Raw genomic sequence first — 22,487 nt, forward strand, 5'->3', positions numbered from 1 at the left:
AGTTTCACTGAGATATAACCAGAATGGTTGTTGAGCTCAATGGAAATGAGAGCCCCATAAGTGCAATGGTTTGAGATGGAGATGCTTTGTTAAACCATAGAAGTGTTTTCCATAGCTGACACTAAATCTCTCTCCCTTTCTTCTTTTAATCTTGTTGATTACAAACTTTACCACTCCAATCCGAAAAACAGCAATTAAACTTTAGCAAATAGTCTGTATAGTTTATTGGGGAATAAAGATCAATACAACAACTCATATTTGTATAGTGCTTTCAACGTAATAAAATGTCCCAAGGCGCTTCGCAAGAGCATTATGAAACAAAATTTGACACTGAGCCACATAAGGAGATATTAGGTCAGATGAGCAAAAGTTTTATCAAAGAGGTAGGTTCTAAGGAGTGTCTTAAAGGAGAAAGCAAGGCAGAGCGCAGAGAGGTTTAGGGTGGGAATTCCAAAGCTTAAGGCCCAGGCAGCTGAAAGTATGGGCACCAAAGGTGGCGTGAATAAAATCAAGGATGCTGAAGAGGCCAGAATTAGATGAGCACAGATACCTTGGAGGGTTATGGGCTGGAGGAAATTAGAGATAGGGAGGGGTGAGACCATGGAGGAATTTGAAAGTGAGGCCGAGTGTTTTAAAATAAAAATGTTGCTTGACCGGGAGTCAATCTAGGTCATTGAGGAGCTCGGGCATGATAGATGAATGGAACTTGGTGTGAATTAAGACACGGACAGCAGAGTTTTGGATGGCCTTGAGTTTCATGGAGGGTAGAATGTGGGAGCCTAGCCAGGAGTGTGTTGGAATAGTCCAGTCTAGAGGTAACATGAATGAAGGTTTCAGCAGCAGATGAGCTGAGATAAGGTCAAATCTGGGCGATGTTATGGAGGTGGAAAAAGGCAGTCTTAGAGATGGCACGAATATTTGATTGAAAGCTCGTCTTGGCGTCCAATGTGACACCAAGGTTGAGAACAGACTGGTTTAATTTTGGACTGTTGCCATGGAGTAGGATGGATTCGGTAGTTAGGGAATAGAGTTTGGAATGGGAACCAAAGACAATGGCTTCAGTCTTCCCAATATTTAATAGAATAGTCGTTCAGTAGAATGATTTCTACTGTGCAATCATCCAAACACCCAGTGCACCATTTTCTGTGGTGAAAATCATTTTTTTTTAATTGCAAGCTGTCTTTGGATTGAGTACTAATGACAAATGAAAGTTCTAAGTAACTATCTATAAATTTCTGAAACAACGTTCAAACAAACTTGACTAATAGACCTTCCAAACTTAAAAAAAAGCAAATGGGGGGAACGAAATGTTTGACTTCTACTATCAGAACCTCATTGCTGTACTACAATTGACAATCTATGGTAGAGTGCTTTCCACAAGAATATGTGTACATTTGTGACCAGCTAAATCGGTGCTAATTACTTTATTGTTTTGTATTTTTAAAATGTTTGTTCTAAGCAGATGCATAGGATGATCTGTAGATGGCAGCATTGTAACAAAATCGTAACTTTGGTGTTTTTCTGTTAGATCTGATTGGACCTTTCTTATGTTTGATTTTAGATATTTCACTCATTTGACTAGTAAATTCCATAAGTAAGCAGATCCATACAAAAAGTGCATATAAACTAGAAATGAAAAATTTACAATTTCCTTACTATAAATGCCTTGTCAATCTTCTTGACTTTGGTGTGTTTTCATCTGGGATCTATTGGGATAACTTGATTCCTTTGCTTCCGCATTTCTTTTATTGTATTTTTTTTGTCAGTATAAAATAAAACAAGTTTTTGTTTACAATTCTTTCCTATGTAGAGTTCTTGCCTGCAGTCAGTCTCCATAGGTTGGGAAGGTGGTGTGTATGTTCAGACCTGCGGACACACTTTACATATTGACTGTCATAAGTCTTACATGGAATCATTGCGGGTGAGTTAACAACTGAGCTGCTTTTGTTAAAGTTCGATGAATCATGTTTCTGTAATGTAAAAATGGTCTTTTTAAACAATGAGGAAATTCAGAACGCCAATAAAAGTTGTATTTTCCCATTTTCTTCAGACAAAACCTTTTGGTGAATGATATTTCTGGAGCTATATTTTATTATTGAAGTGCTTAGGGAGCATCTTTTTCATTGGAATTAAGCTTTTAAATCGCATCTTGGAAAGAACGAAAGCCTATAAGAAATGCACCCTTCTAATTCAACAATCATCCAGTGGAAGAAGCTACCCAAAAGATACATCCTCTTTTTAAAAAAAAAATCCAAAACACTGAAATTGCCCAGACGTTTTTCCAAGGACTTGTTTGTGCCACACCATAATTATTGTTTCTCAGCAACAGCTGAAGTCTTTACTTTTTGCCCATACACATCTAGAAAGGTTCTTTTGTTTGGTTTAAACCTGTAATTTATCGAGTAATCTTATGTTATAGCTGTTGTTTACACAGAAATTCTGTGAAACATTTTGAAATTCTCGTAGTTTTTCTGCAAAGTTCTGTTTTTTCAAGTCAGAAGCCAGAACTTCAATTGTGACATTCTCCTGCTTTCCACTCCTCTCTCTTGAAGGCAAACACACGTGCAGTTGTGATTCCGCGAGTACCTTTCCGAAGTCTAATGATAGAAAGGAATCTAAAACTAAGTCGAGGAGTGAAACTTATTAAACTCATATCATTTTTTTAAATTAAAAAAAAAATTAACAGAGAAAATAATGAGACGTAGAATAGATAAATCTCCAGGACTTAATGATTTTCACTCAGGAGAACTGAAAGAAGTTGGCAAGGAAATTGTGTAAACATTTGACATGATATTTTGAGTTGGAAATTGCACTTTTAAATTAGAAATTTGCTACTGTTATTTAAGAACTGTAGAGAGAAATCAGATAACCAGTTTAATACTAGTTGTGAGGAATCTACTAGAATCCCTCATCAGGAATAGAATGACTGAGCATTTGAACAAATATGAGCTGATCAGAGAGCCAGCATGGCTTTAAAGGTAAATTACATCTGACTGATTTATCAATCGAGGCATAGATTAAAAAAGTAGGGAGGTCATGTTGGAGTTGTATAGAACCTTGGTGAGGCCACAGCTGGAGCACTGTGTGCAGTTCTGGTTGCCACATTATAGGAAGGATGTGATTGCACTGGAGGCGGTGCAGAGGAGATTCACCAGGATGTTGCCGGGGATGAAACATTTAAGTTATGAAGAGAGGTTGGATAGACTTGGGTTGTTTTCGTTGGAGCAGAGAAGACTGAGGGGCGGCCTGATCGAGGTGTACAAGATTGAGGGGCGTGGATAGGGAGCAGCTGTTGCCCTTAGTTGAAGGGTCAGTCACGAGGGGACATAAGTTCAAGGTGAGGGGGCAGGAGGTTTAGGGGGGATGTGAGGAAAAACATTTTTACCCAGAGGGTGGTGACGGTCTGGAATGCACTGCCTGAGAGGGTGGTGGAGGCAGGTTGCACCTAGATGAGCACTTGGCACGTCATAACATTAAGGCTGTGGGCCAAGTGCTGGTAAATGGGATTAGGCAGGTTGGTCAGGTGTTTCTCATGTCGGTGCAGACTTGATGGACCGAAGGGCCTCTTCTGCACTGTGTGATTCTGTAATTTAGAGCTTTAGAGGTAGAATTGAAAGCAGCCTTTTGACTTGGGTTAGAATGGCTTGTAGGAGACCAAGATAAAGGGTTGATACTCTGGCAGGATATGACCATTGGTGTTCCCAACTGGGATCTCAGTGTGTCACTATATTTATCAATGATGATTGAAGGAATAGAGAGTCGTAAATCCAATTTTACAGGTAACACAAAGTTAAGAAGGACAGTATGTAGACAAGGTGGGAAAAGAAGTTACAAATGGACATAGATTGAATGAGTTGGCAAAGCTATGGCCATAGAAGTTCAGTGTAGCAGTCTGTAAAGCTTGGACCTAAGAAAGGCAAGTTAAAGTATTTCTCAATGGTGTGAAACTAGGAACTGCAGAATAGTAAAATAGATCTGGAAGTCGAAGCATTTAAATCATTAAAGGTAAAAAGTGCAAAAAGTGAACAAAAATACAAATTGAACGTTGACCTTTATCTCAAGGGGGCTGGAATATAAAGGAAAGGGAGCTGTGGTGCAGTTGTATGGAGTCTTCGTCAGATCCCATCTGGAGTACAGAGTTCAGTTTTGGGCACCGCACAATCGGAAGGAAATATTGTTCTTGGAGGAGGTGCAGCACAGATTGACCAGAATGATACCAGGATTTAGAGGATTAAATTATGACAATCGGTTGCATAAACTTTTCTTGTATTCCCTTTAGTATAGGAAATAATGGGATAATCTGATCGAGGGGATTAAAATGTTAAAACAATTTGATAGAGTGGATACGATGAAGCTGTTTTCTCTGGTGGGGGATGGAGAACAAGGGAATGTATTATGAAAATCAGAGTTAGATCGTTCAGGAGTGAAATCAGGAAGCACTTTTCCACACAGTAGGCTGTGTCAGTATTAGGACAGTTGAAGCTGTCAAGAGTGAGAGACATTTTTGGTCGGCAAAGGTATCAAGGGATATGCAACAGTCAAGAAATTGGATTTGAGACGCAGATCAGCCAGGTCCAAATTGATCCATTCAAGCTCAAGGGGCTGTATGACCTACTGTGATCCAGTGTACCCAGTAATGTTAAAATGTTCAAGTTGATGGATATTTGTTAATGAAAATGCTAGCTGGCTTACCCTTTTTCCAAGCCCAGGGCTAGGGGCAAATTGTAGTATTTCACAACTGCCCCAACTAACACAGCACCAAAATTTCTAATTTGTGTAGCCAGGTATTATACAGCAGTATTTACCTTTCCAGTAATGTCAATGACTCGTCACAACTTGCTAGTGAGGCCAGAAGGGTCTGGATTTCCCACTGTAAATCAGTTTACCACCCCAAAAACACAGGGACATTACTTCTGCCCATTAGTGCGAACTAATACTATTTTCCTGGGTCAACTTAATTTGAATATCAATGGGCTTATAGCATTACTGATGCCCTTTCTTTGGAAGTAACCTCTGAAGTAAGGAAATCTGATGTTGTTGCAGTATTAAACTGGCTGCAGAAATTTAGGAGCATGTCAGCTATTTTGTCTAACACTGGTAGTTCTCAGGTTACTGTGCCCCCAGATTTACAGTTTCTTTAATTGAAGTGTTCTTGGGTGATATCTAATAACATAAGACCAAGCTTTCTGATAGAGGGAACAAGGCCAACAAAAGGCATGATCCAGCCCCTAATGCCTTAGCAATGAGTTGTAGCTCCAGCAAATCCTACATGGTTGCTTTAAACTGCTCCATGATAGAATTGTTGCTCATTAAGCAAATGACAGATGCATCATTTACTCAAGCTGCACAGTTTATCAGCCTTTCCAATGGACCTTGCACAACAGTACAAGGGTGAACTTTTACAGAATGGCAGGTTTTGACCGGGTGCAAAGTACAATTAACTACACCTGCATTACCATCCTCATGTTTCATTGGGCTACAAGCTCTGGGTTTGTTGTTTCATGGTTTCAATAACCAATGCTGGACATTGAGTGAAATTATTTGCTGTCCAAAAGATGAGGCTTTCAAATGGAGCATGAATAGTAATGCAGGTGCAGTTAATTGTACTTTGCACCTGGCGAAAGATATAAAAATGTGGGCACTTTAGTTCAGATATCAAACTTTGCAAATGAATTGCTGTCACATGAAAGAGATATGAGCGATCAAGAGGGTCACATGACTAATAAGGTTATAATTTTGATGTTTGCCAACCAGCAGCCAGTAAGAGCTGAGCTGATGTGGGGAACTAGATTGATGGTGTTGGGAGAAGCCACACAGTGACTCTGGACTCCTCAGTTAAGAACCCTTGCACCACAAGATACACTGCAGCAACTCACCAAGGCTTTTTGGACAGAACCTCCCAAACCTGTGCCCTCTACCACCTAGAAGGACAGGGGCAGCAGGTGCATGGAAACACCTCCAACTCCAAGTTCCCATCCATGTTGCACATCATTGTGGTTTAGCAATATAGATATGTTCCTTCATTATTGGTGGGTTAAAACCCCGGAACTCCTCACCTAACAGCACTATGGAAGTACCTTCACCACATGGACTACAGTGGTTCTAGAAGGCGTTGCACTGCTACCTTGAGGGCAATTAGGGGTTTACAAATAAAGGTTGGATTTGCCAACAGCATATGAATTAATAAATAAAAAAATAATTCGAAGATCTTGCCTGACCTAACACACAGATCCTTTTGAAATTGAGATAAAACAAATCAAAAGACAGAATCACGAGATATGTTTACTTAGGACAGAATTTCCCGCTTCGCAGGCAGGTGCATGCCCCACGTGAACTGACGTAAAATAACGCGAGATGACATCGGGCGAGTGTCCCGACTTCTTCCCACATGCGAGCAATCTTCAGGTTGACACACGTGTGGGTGTTGGAGCCACGCCCGCCAACAATTAAAAGGCTACTAAAGCCCATTAAAAAGCCAATTGTACTCGATTATACGTTTCCTATGCGATTTTGCGCTCGTCGCTTGGGCAGCCAAACTTTTAACAAAACCTCATCCAAGGGTGGGATAAAAAGGGTCAGCAGCACTGCTGTTGTGAGTAATGAGGAGTTTAGGAGAGAGTTTGCTGCCCGTTGCTTATTCAAACTTGACAGCTTCATCTCTGTTCTGAGCTTCATTTGAGGACTCATTGGTGTCTCCAAGGCCCCTGGAGAACTTTGACCTTGTGGACCCTTCCAGGTATCAGACAGCCTTCTGTTACCCTGGCAATGGGGGTTTGTCTCTCCACTGGTGGCGCCTCCTCTGAGGAGGAAGAGAGAGGCAGAAGAGAGAGGAGGCCAGTTGTCCCTATGCAGCTTCCAGGGGAGCGGCCTGTGGGAGGAGAGGCGCAGGCACAAGGGGTGCAGGGCCAGCAGGTAGTCCAAGGCGTAAGGGGCTGCAGAAGACACCACTAACCTGCTGCCAGGGTTTACAGGCAGCGATGCAGCTACCTCAATATGTCCAAGGTGCAATGCCGAAGGAGGCTCCGCCTCTCCAGGGAGACAGTGACCTCCATTTGTCAGATGATTGGGCCTGAGATCACCTCCAGCTGCGTGGGTGGACATCCCATGCCAGTAGTTCTGAAGTTCACAGCAGCCCTCAACTTTTATGCCTCCGGCTCTTTCCAGGGGCCAGTGGGGGATCTTTGTGTGGAGCGCACCTAAGCAGCTGTACACAGTTATGTCCAACTGGTGACAGAGGCTCTGTTCAGGCAGGCAATGACATTTATTCGTTTCCATATGGGCAAGGCCAGCCAGGCTGAGTGTGCCAGAGGGTTTGCAGCAATTGCTGGGTTCCCCACATCGGGATACAATCGAAAGCACACGTGGCCGTCAAGGCGCCAGCAGGCCAGCCGGGTGCCTTTGTCAACAGGAAGGGCTTCCACTCGATGAGCGTCCAGATAGTTTGTGACCACAAGACGCAGATTCTGCAAGCCCGGTGCAAGGTACCCTGGCAGCTTCCATGACGCTTATATCCTCAAACACTCCCAGGTGTCAAGGCTGTTCACTGCTCCAGTTTGACTGGATGGATGGCTGCTGGGTGACAAGTGCTATCCGTTGAAAAGGTGGCTTATGACACTTCTCGGCTACCCAAGAACAGTGGGAGGGCAGCGTTATAATAGGAGTCATGCCTCCACAAGGCTGGTGATAGAGAGGACCCTTGGTCTTCTGAAAATGTGCTTCCAATGCATGGACCATTCAGGAGGAGCACCACGATACCCCCCCAGAGCAGGTGTCACTGATAGTGGTTGCATACTGTGCTCTCCACAATCTGCCTCTGGCAAGGGAGGACCCACTGGAGGAAGAGGATCTTGAGGTAGCTCCACAGACCACAGAGGATGAATCCAGTGGTGAGTCAGAAGCAAAGCACAGTGAGGAGAACACTGAGGGTGTGGAGACAGACCTCTTTATCCTTCAGGGAGGCAGGGATGCCTTGATCCAATTCTCCTTCAGCTAGGCTGGCAAAGATCTGCTTCCACCTCATGCCAGAAATGCCGCATCCATCCTGGATGTCTGAAATGGCCCTTTCCTTTGAACCCAAAGTCCACTCGGTGCCTGTGCAATAAGGTTTAGAGCCACTCATGTCCAGCATTAGATACTGGCTTGCCCTGCACCTATAAAACAAGTGAAGCATATGCAGGACATTAAGACAAAAGCAAGATTTATATCATTTTGACACCCATCAAATGAACAGAACTATATATGGTGTTAATGACCACACCAGTAAACATATTAACAAAACATGGCAGAACAGAAGATCACCCGTGAACAGCCCTCTCTTATGCTCACGGTGCCTTAAACTTACATCTGCAGGTGCTGCATCTTGTTGCCCCCTTGTCGCTAGCAGCAGCATTGGAGGCAGCCTGCTGGCTCTGCTGTCTTGACCTTGATGACCTTGGCGGTCGTCCTCTGGCCAGTGGACCCTGTGCTGGCCCTGCCTGGTTGCCACGCCTGGCATCTTCCCAGTCATCATAGCCTCATCAGATGGCATGGTTACTGGCAGAGGGGTGGAAGAGCTGCTGATATCATCCAGAGCGCCCTTAGAGGAGCCTGCAAAGTTGAAGAGCAGCTCGTGCGCCAAGGTGAGGTTGCTCTGGACCTCCCTGTTCACCATTGATGGTTGGGTACTCAGCTGGGATACTGGGTGCCTCATCCATCTCTCACACTGGCACTGACCACCTGTGGTCATTTCCTGTGTGAGGGCTTGCAGGTCCGAGCGCAACCCCAAGAACCCCCCTTTCTGCCCCTGGAGCTGCCTCTCCATGAGTTGCCACTCTCTCAGTTGAAGAGGCAACTCGGCGATGAGGGCCAACGCAGTGTTCATGTTCCACATGGACTCCTCCACAACAGAGACCATGGGGCACACACCCTCATGGATCTCTGCCAGATCCTCCCACACATCCAGCATCTGCCACCTAATGGATGACTCCAGAGGCTCATCATCTGCCTTAGTCTCAGCATCGTCCTGGTCTCCAGTAGCCCTCCGACTGCTGGTGCCCTGGGCACTCTCTGCCTCCGCCTGGTCCGGCTCCTCAAGCGAGTGTGAAGTGCATTACCGCTGTGCACCAACATTCTAGCCAACGACCTAATGCTCACTGAGGTGCTGGTATCTGTGCTGGTGTCTGGTTCAGAGAGGGGCTGTGATGCAGATGCATCTAAAACCTCATGGTCTTCTGGTGTCAAGGGTGGCTCTTCAGGGCCCTGCGTTCGAGTGTGTGCTGGTGAATCTAATGGAGGACAAGTACATATCATTAATTTAAGTCTTCACAGTGTCACTGTACCCTGGTGACACAATGGAGATCCGCATCAGTGATCAATGGGGACTCCAGTTTTGAGGCTCCCATTAATGATGAGACTACACCAGAATGTTTGCACAATCTGTCACAGTCACCAATGTGCACTGTACTCTTACCTTCATCAGAGACCCCTGCCTCTCCATGACCGGCTGACCAAGGTGAGTGGTAGCTCTCCAGCTCCAATGCATCCATTTCAAACCTCATCTTTAGGAGGTTTGGTGGGGGGGGCTCTGTCTGTCCTTAACCTCTCGATGGTGTTATGGCTCCTTTTCTTCTGAAAGGACAGAGGAGCATTGATTAGACCACACTCTACCTGCAGCGCCATTGCAGCTTGGCCAACCCCACCTGAGGAACACCTTGCAGGGCAGATCTGAGTTGTGGCCCTCAAGCTGCAAGGTACTCAGCCCAAGTAGCCTGGCCCCTTGGCCAGCTCCGGCTTCATTGACATTTGGCACTCTGACCCTAACACCCCTGAGCTCCATGGGGGGACGACCAGCCCTTAACACTTCTCCACACTTATCCATGCCAACACCATACTCATCTTTGCCAAGTGCACCAGGCCATTGAACCTTTTGTGGCACTGCACCCTTGTGCACCACACAACGCCATGGCTGCTAACCTCGGCTGCCACATCCTCCCAAGCTATTTTTTGGTCTGGTGTGGTGGCCTCCTCCTGCCATCCCTGGGTACGAGAGTGTCCTGCCTGTCACTGACCTCCTCCATGAGGACCGCGAGGCACTCGTCTGCAAAACGGGGGGCTGAGTGCCCACCCGACCTGCCCTCCCGCCTGGCATTTCTTGCCGCTGGTGAGGTCATTGTTCTAGTCTCTGGACCGACTCTAAAGACTCTCCCCTGGCAGCCTTCAGGGAGCTGCTTTGCCGATTTTAAAGTGCCCACTGGGTCACCATTGAACTCGGCGCCCAATATGCTCCCACCCGGCCCTTCCGACCATTCAGAAGGCATGTTTCACGCTGGGTGGATCTTAATTGGCCATCCAGCACGAAATTGCATTTGCAACATGATCACGGCTGGGAGTGGATTCCACATTGGCTCTGCTCCCTCCATCTTGGCTCACACGCCAAGTGTGAAATTCCGGCCTTAGACTTGATAAAGCACAGCATAAATAACTTTATAAATTAAGGTTAGTAGACATTACAGCAGTCTTTTGGCGCAATGGGTAGAATCCCTGCCTCTGAGCCAGGAGCTCTGGTACAACTCCCATTCTAGGAATTAATGATCACGGAAGGTGCATTCATAATGTGGCTAAACAGATTGATTAAAACCTGTAAACCCTTCCAATACATCTGATGGCAGGCGGTAAGAATGGCAGAGTCTCCTATTCAGCCATATTGCAGAAGGCAATGGCAAACAACTACAGTACCTTGCCAAGAAAATCATGGACCAGAGCCCATGGTTGCCAATGCCCTCTTAGAACATGGTAACTGGAGAGAGAAAGAAGCATTAGAACAAACAACAAAAACACATATTTTAATCTACTGAAACATCTCGAGGTACTTTGCAGGAGCATTATGAAATAGTGTGACACCAAGCAACATAAGGAGAATTAGGTCAGATGACCTAAAGCTTATTCAAAGAGGTATATTTTAAGGAGCCTCTTAAAGGAGGAAAGTGAGGTGGCGAAGTGTAGGGAGGATATTCCAGAGCCTGGGGCCTAGGTAACTGAACAAAAGGTCACCAATGATGGCCCAATTAAAATTGGGGATGCGCAGGAGGCCAGCCTATCTGAGGGTTGTGGGGTTGGAGAAGATTACAAAGATGGGGAGGGGCGGGGAAATTAAGTGATTTGAAAGCAAGAATGAGAATTTTAAAATCAAGATGTTTCTTGACAGGGAGCCAGTATAGGTCAGCAAGCACAGGGGTAATAGTGGAAAGGAACATGCAGCAAGTTAATACATGGGCAGCAGAGTTTTGGATGACCTCAGGTTTACATAGGTTAGAATGTGGGACACCAGCCAGGAGGAGTGCATTGGAATAGTCGAGTCCAGAGGTAATGAAGACATGAGGATTTCAGCAGCAGATGATCTGAGATGGGTGGAGTCAGTTGATGTTACGGAGGTGGAAATAGATGGTCTTAGTGATGACACAAATAAGATGTCGACAGCTTATCTCTGCATCAAATATGACACCAAGGTTGTAAACAGTTTGGTTCAGCCTGTGACAGTTGCAGGGAGAGGGATGGATTCTGTAATCAGTAAATGGAGTTTGAAACAGGGACCGAAAACATGGCTTAAATCTTTCCAGTGTTTAATTGGAAGAAATTTCTGCTCATCCAGTACTGGATGTCAGATGAGCAATCTGATGATTTTGCAACAGTGGAAGAATTGAGACAGGTGGTTGTGGTGGATGTACAGCTGGGTGTCATCAGCATACATGTGAAAACTAACACTGCCTTTGGATTATGTCGCTGAGGGGTAGCATGTAGATGAGAAATAAAAGGGGCCAAGGATAGACCTTTGGGGAACACCAGAAGTAAGGGTGTGGGAGCAGGAGGCAAAGCTATTGCAAGAGGTACTCCAGGTATGATTAGACAGCTAAGAATGGAACCAAGTGAGAGCATTCCTACCCAGCTGGACAAGGTGTTGGGAGGAGGTCAATTGTGTCAAAGGCTGCAGACCGATCAAGAAGCAAGAGGAAGGAGAGTTTACCTTTGTCCCAGTCACACATGATATCAGTTTTGACTTTGGTAAGAACTGTTTTGATACTGTGGGAGGGGTACAGGTAAGGCATGGAAATTCATTCAAAAGCAAAATATTGAAGACACTGGAAATCTGAGATAAAATTCTCAGCAGGATTGGCAGCAAACCTCTGGAGAGAAAACAGTTGATGACCTTTTGTCAGAACTGAAATTCATTAACTAGCCAAAGGAAAGGAAGCAGGGCTGTAATGAAAAGGTGATATTGAGCGTTCCAATGGTCTGTGCTAACATCTCTTTTGTTTCTGGAATGTGTAAAATTGCTTAGAATTGTGAAGTAATTAATTTGATGTGGACTTGAAGGAGACAGCCATGATCTTACAAAGCGAGCTCATCAGGATTTAACTGAAATTCAGTGCAGATAAATGTAACATACTGCCTGTTTGAAGTAAAAACGAAAGACACATAGATTCCATGATGTGGTAGCATTTTGAAAGTGGTGTTAAAACATCATAAGGCCTCATCCCCCACCCCCAACCCCGCTCACATTCTCAGTTGCATTTAAATCTTCAAAGGTTATACTGGAGCTATACAGTGTTATGATCAGGCTGCACCTGAAATACTACATGCAGATCTGTCACTGTGAAACAAGGAGCTGGCTAGGCCCTAGAGACTGTGTAGAGTGAGCAGTGATTGGTTCCAGTGTTATCTAGAGAAAAGCTAAGAGCAATGATTTTTCTGTTAGGTATAGTATACTGGACTAGCAATCCAGTGCTTGTTAATTCAGATCCCTCCGTGGCAAGCTGTGAAATTGAATTAAAAAAAAATATATATATATTTTTGAGACAAGCACCAAGCATGACCAGGAGATATGAAATAAAAACAGAAGATGCTGGAAACACTGAGCAGATCTGGCAGCATCTGTGGAGAGAGAAACAGAGTAAGGTTTGAGGTCGGTGACCTTTCATCAGAACTTGGAAAAGTTAAGAGATATAATAGGTTTTAAGTGAGTGAAAGGAAGACGGGTGGGAAGAGGATTGGGTAGGAGAGGCTAAATGACAAAAGGTTCATGGTGAAATGTTAACTCTAGCAAATGTAGTATTTTTCTTTTATAACCAGGAAATCTGCTGGTGTCAGAGAAACTAAGAGTGAGCAATTAAAACTGTCTTTCCAGTGTTGCCCTCGTCTCAAGACCAAAAACTAAGGCTCTCTCTCGTCTTGATAAGAGATGTCTCAGAGTGGAACCATGTAGAAACATAGCACTGTTTCACTTCTACGCTGTATCAATATGATGAGAAGAAAACTTAAAAATATTTTAATGAAGTAGGGCAACAGGGTGATGAACAGTTAGGGTGGATTGTCAGGGAGAATGGTTGCACTTAGGATATTTGACTCGTATAAAAAATAGCTGGATGCTGACAGGAGAAGATTGTGGGATTAATAGCCTGAAAGGATGGGATCAAATACGTTGAAGGATTTTTTCGTTCCTAATGTATATTAAGGAGGGAAGTTGAGGGAAGCTCATTTTGAAAACGCATTCACTGCTCCCTTATATAGAGACTATCGTAATTATGAAGGATCCTATGTCTATTTGATTGCCTTGGATGTAGCTACAATTTGAATTGCAATTGTAAGATGCAATTTTTAAAAATTGCGTTTTTATAGACGATCATCAACGAAGAGGATATGTACCTTTTGTACAGGTATTTGTATTGGGTGATTGCACAAAAGTATTAGCAAAGTGTCTTGAAAGTCAACAGTTGATTTTACTTATTCTCTCACTAAATGGAGGAATTGATTACAATATCTCCTGCTCTGCGTATATCTTTCCACCAGTTTTTGCGTAATGTACTAATGCCATCAGGCCACTCTCCATAGCTCCTTTAAAACAATATTGGAGCAACAGCAGTAACAATATTCTACTGATTAGTGTACTTTTAAAAGGATACTGTCTTTGCAATAGCATTTTATGTTCAGTCAAAAGAGTCAGTCAAAAACCTGTCAGTCATTTCATGATGGCTTTTGATCAAGTTAATACAATAATGTGTTCTGATATAATTTATGCCATTGCACTGAATTTATAAACAAAAATGTATAATATTGCTTCCCCTCATTCACTTTTATCTACTAACAAATATGTCCTTTTTATTATAAAGTTTAAAAAGGCATTATTTGACATCAGGTTTAATAGTGAACAATTATTTGTCATTACTTAGAATTTGGTGATAATTTTCATTAAAAATAGGTTGATCTGACTTTCTTTCAGAAGGACCAGGTGCTGCAGAGTTTCTCAGTGGATAAAGGAGAGTTTACATGCCCCCTCTGTAGACAATTCGCCAACAGTGTTCTTCCTTGTTATCCTGAAAAGAATGAGGAAAAGAGTATTTGGACACCTTACAGCAACAAGAACCTGATGACTCTCATCAAGGAAGTGGAAGAACAACAGGAACAGTTGGGAATGTTCCCAGTAAGCATTAGTGTAAGGCTAAAGAATCTTTTTTATAATTTAATTTTTGGTTTCTAATAAAGTAATCTCTTCAAATGCTGATAGTGGAAATCTAACCAAAAAATAGAAAATTCTGGAAACACTCAACAAGTCTGTTAGTATCTGAGGAGAGAATAGATGAGTTAATATTTCAGGTAGAGATCCTTCATCTACCCCAGAAATGTTAACTTAGCTATTCTCTTCACAGAGGCTGGCTGACATGCAGATTTCTTGTCCGATTATCTAGTACTAGGGTATGAAAAAGTAATTTATGGGATTAACAGAAGTAAACATGAGCCTATTAGAGGCAGAGACAGATGAAATTATAATGGGGAATAAGGAAAATGGCAGACACATTAACAAGTACTCTCTATCGGTAGAAGATATATGAAACATTCCAGAAATAAAGGGGAACCCCAAGGGCCTAGTAAGAATGAGTAACTAAAGAAATTAATATAAGAAATAGCACTGGCGAAATTGCAGGGACTGGGGCGACAGAGCCTGTGGACCTGACGGCCTGCATCCTAGGGTATTAAAAGGGAGAACTGCAGAGATAGTGGATGCTTTAGTTTTGATCTTCCATAATTCTTTAGATTATAGTTCCCAAGGATTGTATGGTAGCAAACATAACCCAACTGTTTAGCAAACGAAGAAATGTGAAAACAAGGAACAATAGGCCAGTTAACCCAACAACAAAAGTAGTCAAAATGCTAATGTGTTTGTTTCTATGACTGGGCAGATTCAACACTGATTCATGAAAAGGAAATTGTGTTTGAAAACTTGAGTTTTTTAAGGACATAACTAGTAAGATGAATAAGGGGGAAATGTTGGATGTAGTATATTTGAATTTTCATGAAGCATTTGATAAGATGGCACACAAGTGGTTATTACGCAAAATTAGGACTTATGAGATTGGGGGAAATATATTAGTACAGATTGAGGCTTGGTTAATGGATGGAAAACAGAGAATAGGAATAAACAGGATATTTTGGGTTGACAGGCTATAACTAGCGGGTTACTGCAAGGATCAGTACTTCGGTATCAGCTGTTTGCAATCTATAATAATGACTTAGATGAGGAGGCTGAGGGTAACGTATCCAAGTTTGCTGATGGTACAAAGTGAGGTGGAAGAGTAAGTGGTGATGAGGATGCAAAAGGCAAGAATGTGGCAGGTGGAATACGATGCCATGAGGTTTGAGGTTATAAATTTTCATAGGCAAAAAAGCAATATTAATGATCAATGTTGAGAGGCAGGGAAATGATTGCATTCAGAGGGACCTGGGTCTAAGGAAATTAAGGGTATAGTGCAGGAAGGTGAAGTTGAGGTAGAAGATCAGCCATGATCTTATTCAATGGCAGAGCAAGCCCAAAGGAGTTAAGTTGCTTATTCCAGCTCCTGCTTCTTATGTTCTATTGTCAGTATTAAGGTTTCAATTCTTGTAAAATATCATTTCTTTAAAAAAAGGACTTTATTATAAATTTATTGCTTGCAGATTTTTGTAGAAAGCTTTGTGAATGAGTGATTGTGTGCTATATGTTACTTGAAATACATAAGTGGCACAGAGATTGATTTGTTCCTTTTAGCTCTTAATTTGCAGTTAAAGGAAAAATGTTGCTTAACTCAATAATTTTCTTTAAGACTTGCCTAATTTTACAGCAACTTAAGTTTAATTGGCACCTTTAATTTAGAAAAACGTCCTATAGTGAGTTGCACAATGAAGAAGAATGGATTGGATGCTGAGTTATAGTGCGAAAGTTAACAGAGATGACTGATAGGTTGGTCAAATTAAAGTTTTAAAGTTTTCAAAACTTGAGAAGTGGAAAGGTTTAGGGGCTGTTTTCCAGAGAGTGAGTTAGGGTGGTTATGGGTTGCACCATCAGTGATGAAGCCAAGGAAAGAAAGGGTTTGCATGAATGCCAAAATCAGAGCACCAGCATTACAATTCTACAAAATAAAAATACTGTGGATCCTGGAAATATGAAATAAAAACAGAAAAATCTGAAAATACTCAACGGGTCAGACAGCCTCTGTGGAGAGACAAGCAGAGTTAATGTTTCTGGCCAATGACCTTTTGACACAAGTAGAAAGAAGTTAGAGATGTAACATGTTTTAAGCAAGTACAGAGGATTGGAAAGGGGGTTGGTTGGAGGGGGAACCAAAGCGAGGGCTTGTGCTAGGGTGGAAAATAGGAGAGATTAAATGACAAAAGAGATGATAGTGCAAGGTGGTAATGGGACAAGTTTTTTTTTAAAAATGGGTCTAGAGTTTGTAAATGGGATTAGCAGAGCCATTACCAGCAGCTGCTGCCCAAAAAAATGGGGGCAGAGTTTGTGATCTGAAATTGTTGAACTCAGTATTAAGTCCAGAAATCTATGGAGTCTTTAATTGGAAGTTGAGATGTTCCTTGATCTTATGTTGAACTTCATTGGAACAAAGTTGGAGGCTGAGAAAAGAGAAACTGAATGGGAGTGGAGCAGAGAGTTAAAATGATAAACGATCGGAAACTTAGGGCATGCTTATCAACTGAATGAAGGTGTTCCACAAAGTGATCACTCAATCTGCATTTCGTTATCTCCTTAATGTAGAGGAGACCACATTGTGAACAGAAAATACTGCATACTAAACTGAAAGAAGCAGAAGTAAATAATTGTTTGGCGAGACCCCCCCTTCCCTGCCTCTGTACTTGTTTAAAATCTGTTATATCTGTAACTTTTTTCTGTTCTGGCAAGTGCCATTAATCTGAAACATTAACATTGTTTCTCCCTCCACAGATGCTGTCTGATCAGCTGAGCATTTTCAGTTTTATTTGACGTTACAATGGTGCTGCTTCTGACAATGCAGCACAACAATTTATATAGTACCTTTAACATAGTTAAAAGTTCCGAGGTACTTCACAGGAGCATTATAAAACAAAATATGACGCCAAGCTACATGAGATATTAGATCAGATGACCAAAACCTTGGTCAAAGTGTAGGTTTTTTTTTCCACTTAAAGGAGGAAAGCAAGGTAGAGAGGGTTTTTGAGAGCTTGGGGCATAGGCAACTGTAGGCATGGCCACTAATGGTGGAGGGATTAAAATTGGGGACGCACATAGAAACGTGCAGATATTTTGGAGTGTTGTGGGGCTGGAAGAAATTACAGAGAAAGGGAGGGGCAAGGCCATGGAAGGATTTGAAAACAAGGGTGAGAATTTTAAAATCAAGATGTTGCTTGCCCAGGTGTCAGTTCAAGTTAGCAAGCACGAGTGACAGAGGAATGGAACCTGGTGTGTTAACACACAGGCAACAGAGTTTTGGATGACCTTAAATTTACAGTGGAGGGGTAAGGGAGTGCATGAATAGAATGTGGGAAACCAGCCAGGAGTGCTTTGGAATATTCTAGTCTAGAGGTAACAAAGGCATGAATGAGGGTTTCAGCAACAATTGAGCTGAATCAGGGGCGAAGTCAGGTGATGTTATAGAGGTAGAAAAAAAGCGGTCCAATATGAGGCAGGAGGCTAATATGTGGCTGGAAGTTCATCCCGGGATCAAACGTGACACTAAAGTTGCAAACGTAAAGGCTTAATCTTGGACTGTTTCCAGGGAGAGAGTTTGAGTATTTAGGAAACATTAGAGATTGGAGTGGGGCCCGAAATCAATGGCTCAAGTCTTTTCAATATTTAATTGGAGAAAATTTCTGCTCATCCAGTACTGGATGTTGGATAAGCAGCCTGATAGTTTAGCAATAGTGGAGGGGTCAAGAGAGCACTGCTTCTATTGTACTTCACTATCAACTTAGATTATTGAGATCAGTCCCTGATGTGCAATTTGAACTTTCAACCTCACTACCCAGAGGCAAGAGTGCCGTTAACTGTTATGACCTCCATAGAGACAGGTAACTTTAAAGAGATAATTAAACTTCTAATTATTAGCTGAAAGGATGACACGTAAAGATTGTTTTTTTTTAAAAAAGCTTTTACTGTATCAAATGACTAAAGACACTTAATTAAACACAATTTTTTTGTGTAGGCAGCTTATATTTGCAACTATAGAAATAAACAGTTTCTTATTACTTATCACTCTCCTCAGAATTATAAGTATCATAGCTTGTAATGATAACTTGCTCCCAGCTTCCAGTGGGTTGCTTCATTTCTGCTTTCCCAACTGAGTAATTCCTAATCCCAGAAATGTCTCTCACTGTGAGGGTTACAGATTTCTTACCCGAGCTTCAGGCAAGGCAAACCTTCCAGCCTCTTTTAACTCCTCACGAATTCCATCTTTGGACGAAGTGCAAGCTCCCACCCACGTTTTGCATGTTGAACAATAGTGTCAGCATTTTCTTTGCTTGAGGGTGCAGGCCTGGCTAATTATATCTTCTTGCTCTCTACCTCTCAGTTGGCTGCAGACCACACAAGACAAAACTGCAACCCAGCAGCCTGCCTGTGATATTCATGAGTTTATAAGGAAGCCTGTAACCTTATCTCAAAATGGCTTCCTCTACTCTTTTTCCCCAATGCCAGTGGCTTTGTATCTAAGTAAAGATGCTAATCAGTTATCTCTGGTCCCAATTCTCCTCTCATCCTAGAAATAAAGGAATAGTTTACAACACCACTGTTTACCACATAATAGCCATAACACCTTTCTGGGAGTTCGGAAGACTTCAGGTCTGTTCATGGTATACTCAGTACCTGTTGGCATTGCCTCCAAGTGTAAATACCTTACAACTCCCTCTCAATAAAAAAAAACGGAGACTATTTTGATCTCTTATCAGTTAAACCACCCAGGCATACTGTCAGGTGGATGTGAGAGCAGGTCACATGACCTATTTCATCTACCTTACCTTTAAAGCTACAGCCCCAAAATATGGTAATCTTATAAACCAAAAGATATAGTCCTAAAACATAATCTTTTAAACCTCAATTGTAACAACTGAGCCAAGTGAACACAAGGAATTTTCAACTACATGATTATAAAAACAATTACTGGTTTAGCATTATATGTATCAATATATAGCATGCACTTCCTGCAAATGCTACTTTAACTTTCTTTCATACATCCCCTATCAAACTTTTTCCATCACACTTCAGTTGAACTTCTATTATTTTAAAGCAGTGAATCATAGTATAGACCTATTGGGTTTGCTGATGAGATTAAATTAATAAGGTACAGTGAGTTGTGTAGATGGGAGCAGAAAGTTATGAAGGGACATAAATAGGAGGAAAGTCATATAAATGACTAAAAGCTCAAGTACAGGAGCAGTACACAAGGACAAAAAACATTGTAATTGTAGAATAGTAGAGCGCAGAAGGAGGCCATTTGCCCTTCGAGTCCATGCCAGTTCTTTCGAAGAGCAAACCGGCAAATTCCACTCCCCCACACTTTCCTTGTATTCCTGTAATTTTGTTCTCCTTCAAGTATTTATCCAGTCCCCTTTTGAAAGCTACATTTGGATCTAATTCCACTACCCTAACAGGTAGTGCTTCCAAATCCTAACCACTCATCATGTTTTTAAAAAAAAAAAAGTTTTAACTCATCACTTCTGTGCCTTTTATCTGCAGCTTCCGGTTGTGAAACGTATAGCTATTGGAAATACCTTTTTATTTACTGTATCTAAACCTTTAATGATTTTAAACACCTTTTGGCCTTCTCTGCTCTAAGGAGTACAACCACAACTTCTCCTGTCTGTCCAGGTAATTGTGATCCCCTATCCCTGAAACTATTCTTGTAAATCGCTTCTAAACCCTCTCCAAAGGCTTCACATCCTTGCTGATGTGTGGTGCCCAAAATTGGACACAGTACCCCAACTGGGGCAAAGCTATTGTTTTGACTCATAACTTTATATGCTTTATCAACAGCTTTGTTAACCTGTTCTACCACTTTCAAAGATTTATGCACAAACGCTCCAAGGCCTATTTCTTTTTGTACCTCCATTAAAATTGTACTGTTTAGCTTGTATTGTCTCTCCTCATTCTTCCTGCCGAACCATATACTTTGCCTTACTGTGAGCAATACCACGGGAGATCTGCTTTTATCAAGAACAGATTATCATTCTGTGGGTATGGCACTATTACAGATGCACAGCAATGTTAAAATACTGTAAGATGTAGCCTGATATTAACAATCTAATTTGCAAAGTTCCTTGGCTAAGCTAGTGATTTTTTGTTTGTTTTGGGGCATCAAAGTGTGGGGAGAAATGTAGGTAAATGAGGTTGAAGTGCAGATCAGCTATGTTCCAATAGACTATCAATAAAATTAATAAAATCTGATGTGATTCAATTTCTAATAGATGGCAAGCTGGCTACAAATCAGAAAGAGAGAGTAGGGGTTAAAGCTAGTTACGCAGATTGGCAATTGATTGGAAGTGGTGTTGCACAAGTTTCAGCATTGGAACTACTGTTGTACACCACTTACATAAATGACTTGAATCGGAAGCACAATTTCAAAATTTGTGGATGACATCAAATTGTAGTTAATAGACGGCTGTAAAATATTAACATATTTACAGAATAGGCAAGTAATTGGAAAATGAATTTCAGCACAAGTATGAGGTAATATATTTTGGTAGATGGAATAAGTAGGAGACACACTCCTAAATGTGATAGAAGAAGAGAGGTCACTTAAAGTAGCAATCCAGGCTATGATAGGATCATGAAAAAACAAACAAAGCCCTCGGTTTCATTTCTAGAGGGATAGAAAAGCAGTGAAGCTATATTAATCTTGTTCAAAACCTATGTTAGAGTAAACTTAAGAGTGCTGTGAGCAATTTGGGTCTCTATAGTATAAAATGGATAGAGAAGCACTGAGAAGGTGCATAAGGTATTTATTGGGAGGCTGAGAGGTTATACCTGCCAGATAAGATTGAACAGATCCATGAGGGAGAAAGGAATGGAAGGATATGTTGATGGGGTTTGATTTAGATGGGTGGGAGGGGACTTGAATTGAGCATAAGCACCGGCATGGGCCTGTTGGGCTGAATGGCCTATTTCTGTTCCTACATTCTCGGCGTAGAGCTGCGGGAAAGAAATGGTGGGTCAGTGGTGGAGCAAAGAGAGGATGGTGGAGATGATGAGGGAGAATGGACCAAATTGTATTATCAACTTTTACAAATCAAGACTATAGCAACATCCTGGTATTATGGTTTAAGTAAAGCTCTGTGTGAAAAATATACTGTATATATTGGGGGAAGGGTAGGAAAAATTAGAAAAGAACCTGCACTGTAACCAGCATGTACAAAATTTGTGGAGCAGGGCCAAACATGCACAGGCTCACAGCAACACAAATGGTGCAGAAGAACAAAATTACTGTAAAAACTGCTATGTTCAAAAATAAACCTAGTGAACAAGTTGAAAATCTGGCTTTGAAGTGGAAAAGCCTCAGGAGGAGAGGGGTGATGTGGAAAGGGTAATAAGGAAGTGATACTAAGTGAAAGAAGGATGAGGAAAGGAGAACAGGACTATGGGCTGCAGGTATCCATATAATATGTGATAGGCTGGGGGTGTGGCTGTGTAGCGGGGAGAGCTGTGCTCAAAATGATAGACAGTGTGAGAACACACCAATATATGAATTAGGAACAAGAGTAGGCCATTTAACCCCTCAAGCCTGCTCCGCCATTCAATAAGAGCATTGCTGATCTTATTGTGGCCACAAATCCACAATGAGAGGTGTTAGGTTGTGCTCGGGGAGGCAATCCTATATTTCTGATATAGAAGGGTGGCACTTGGATTTGTTGCCCTAGGTTGGAGTTTCTATCTGGGGAGGTGGTGGGCGTGGTTACCATGTTAATATAATCACTGTTCAGTGGGGAGGGATAGGGATGTTCATGGCCCTTGGTAATGATTTCAGTTCAGTTTTGGGTGGGGTGCACTTTGATTAATACTTTGTTCTCCAAGCAGGGCCTGCGATTTGTTGATACAACCTGGAAGCACTGCTCAGTTAGGGATGTGAAGGGAAGGGTATTCAAGGTCATATGTTATGAATTAAGCTCAAGGGATTCGTGGAAACTGCTCATTTATTTATGCTCAGTGGAGGGAGGGTAAT

The 22,487-nt window shown here is 42.1% G+C and overlaps 1 protein-coding gene across 4 annotated transcripts in view; it reads left to right on the plus strand.

Annotated features, from left to right (window-relative positions):
* The window catches only part of ubr3 (ubiquitin protein ligase E3 component n-recognin 3), a 353,894-nt gene that overhangs the window by 196,964 nt on the left and 134,443 nt on the right, over positions 1 to 22,487 (plus strand). For 2 of the 4 annotated variants that reach the window (XM_078552128.1, XM_078552130.1), the window contains 2 exons: positions 1,811 to 1,921; positions 14,252 to 14,464. In XM_078552128.1, the coding sequence (XP_078408254.1) occupies positions 1,811 to 1,921; positions 14,252 to 14,464 (324 nt within the window). The remainder of the gene's footprint in view (positions 1 to 1,810; positions 1,922 to 14,251; positions 14,465 to 22,487) is intronic. The other 2 variants (XM_078552129.1, XM_078552131.1) reach the window with 1 other exon arrangement.

The sequence above is a fragment of the Cetorhinus maximus genome, chromosome 11, assembly GCF_964194155.1.
Source record: "Cetorhinus maximus chromosome 11, sCetMax3.hap1.1, whole genome shotgun sequence".
NCBI lineage: Eukaryota > Metazoa > Chordata > Chondrichthyes > Lamniformes > Cetorhinidae > Cetorhinus > Cetorhinus maximus.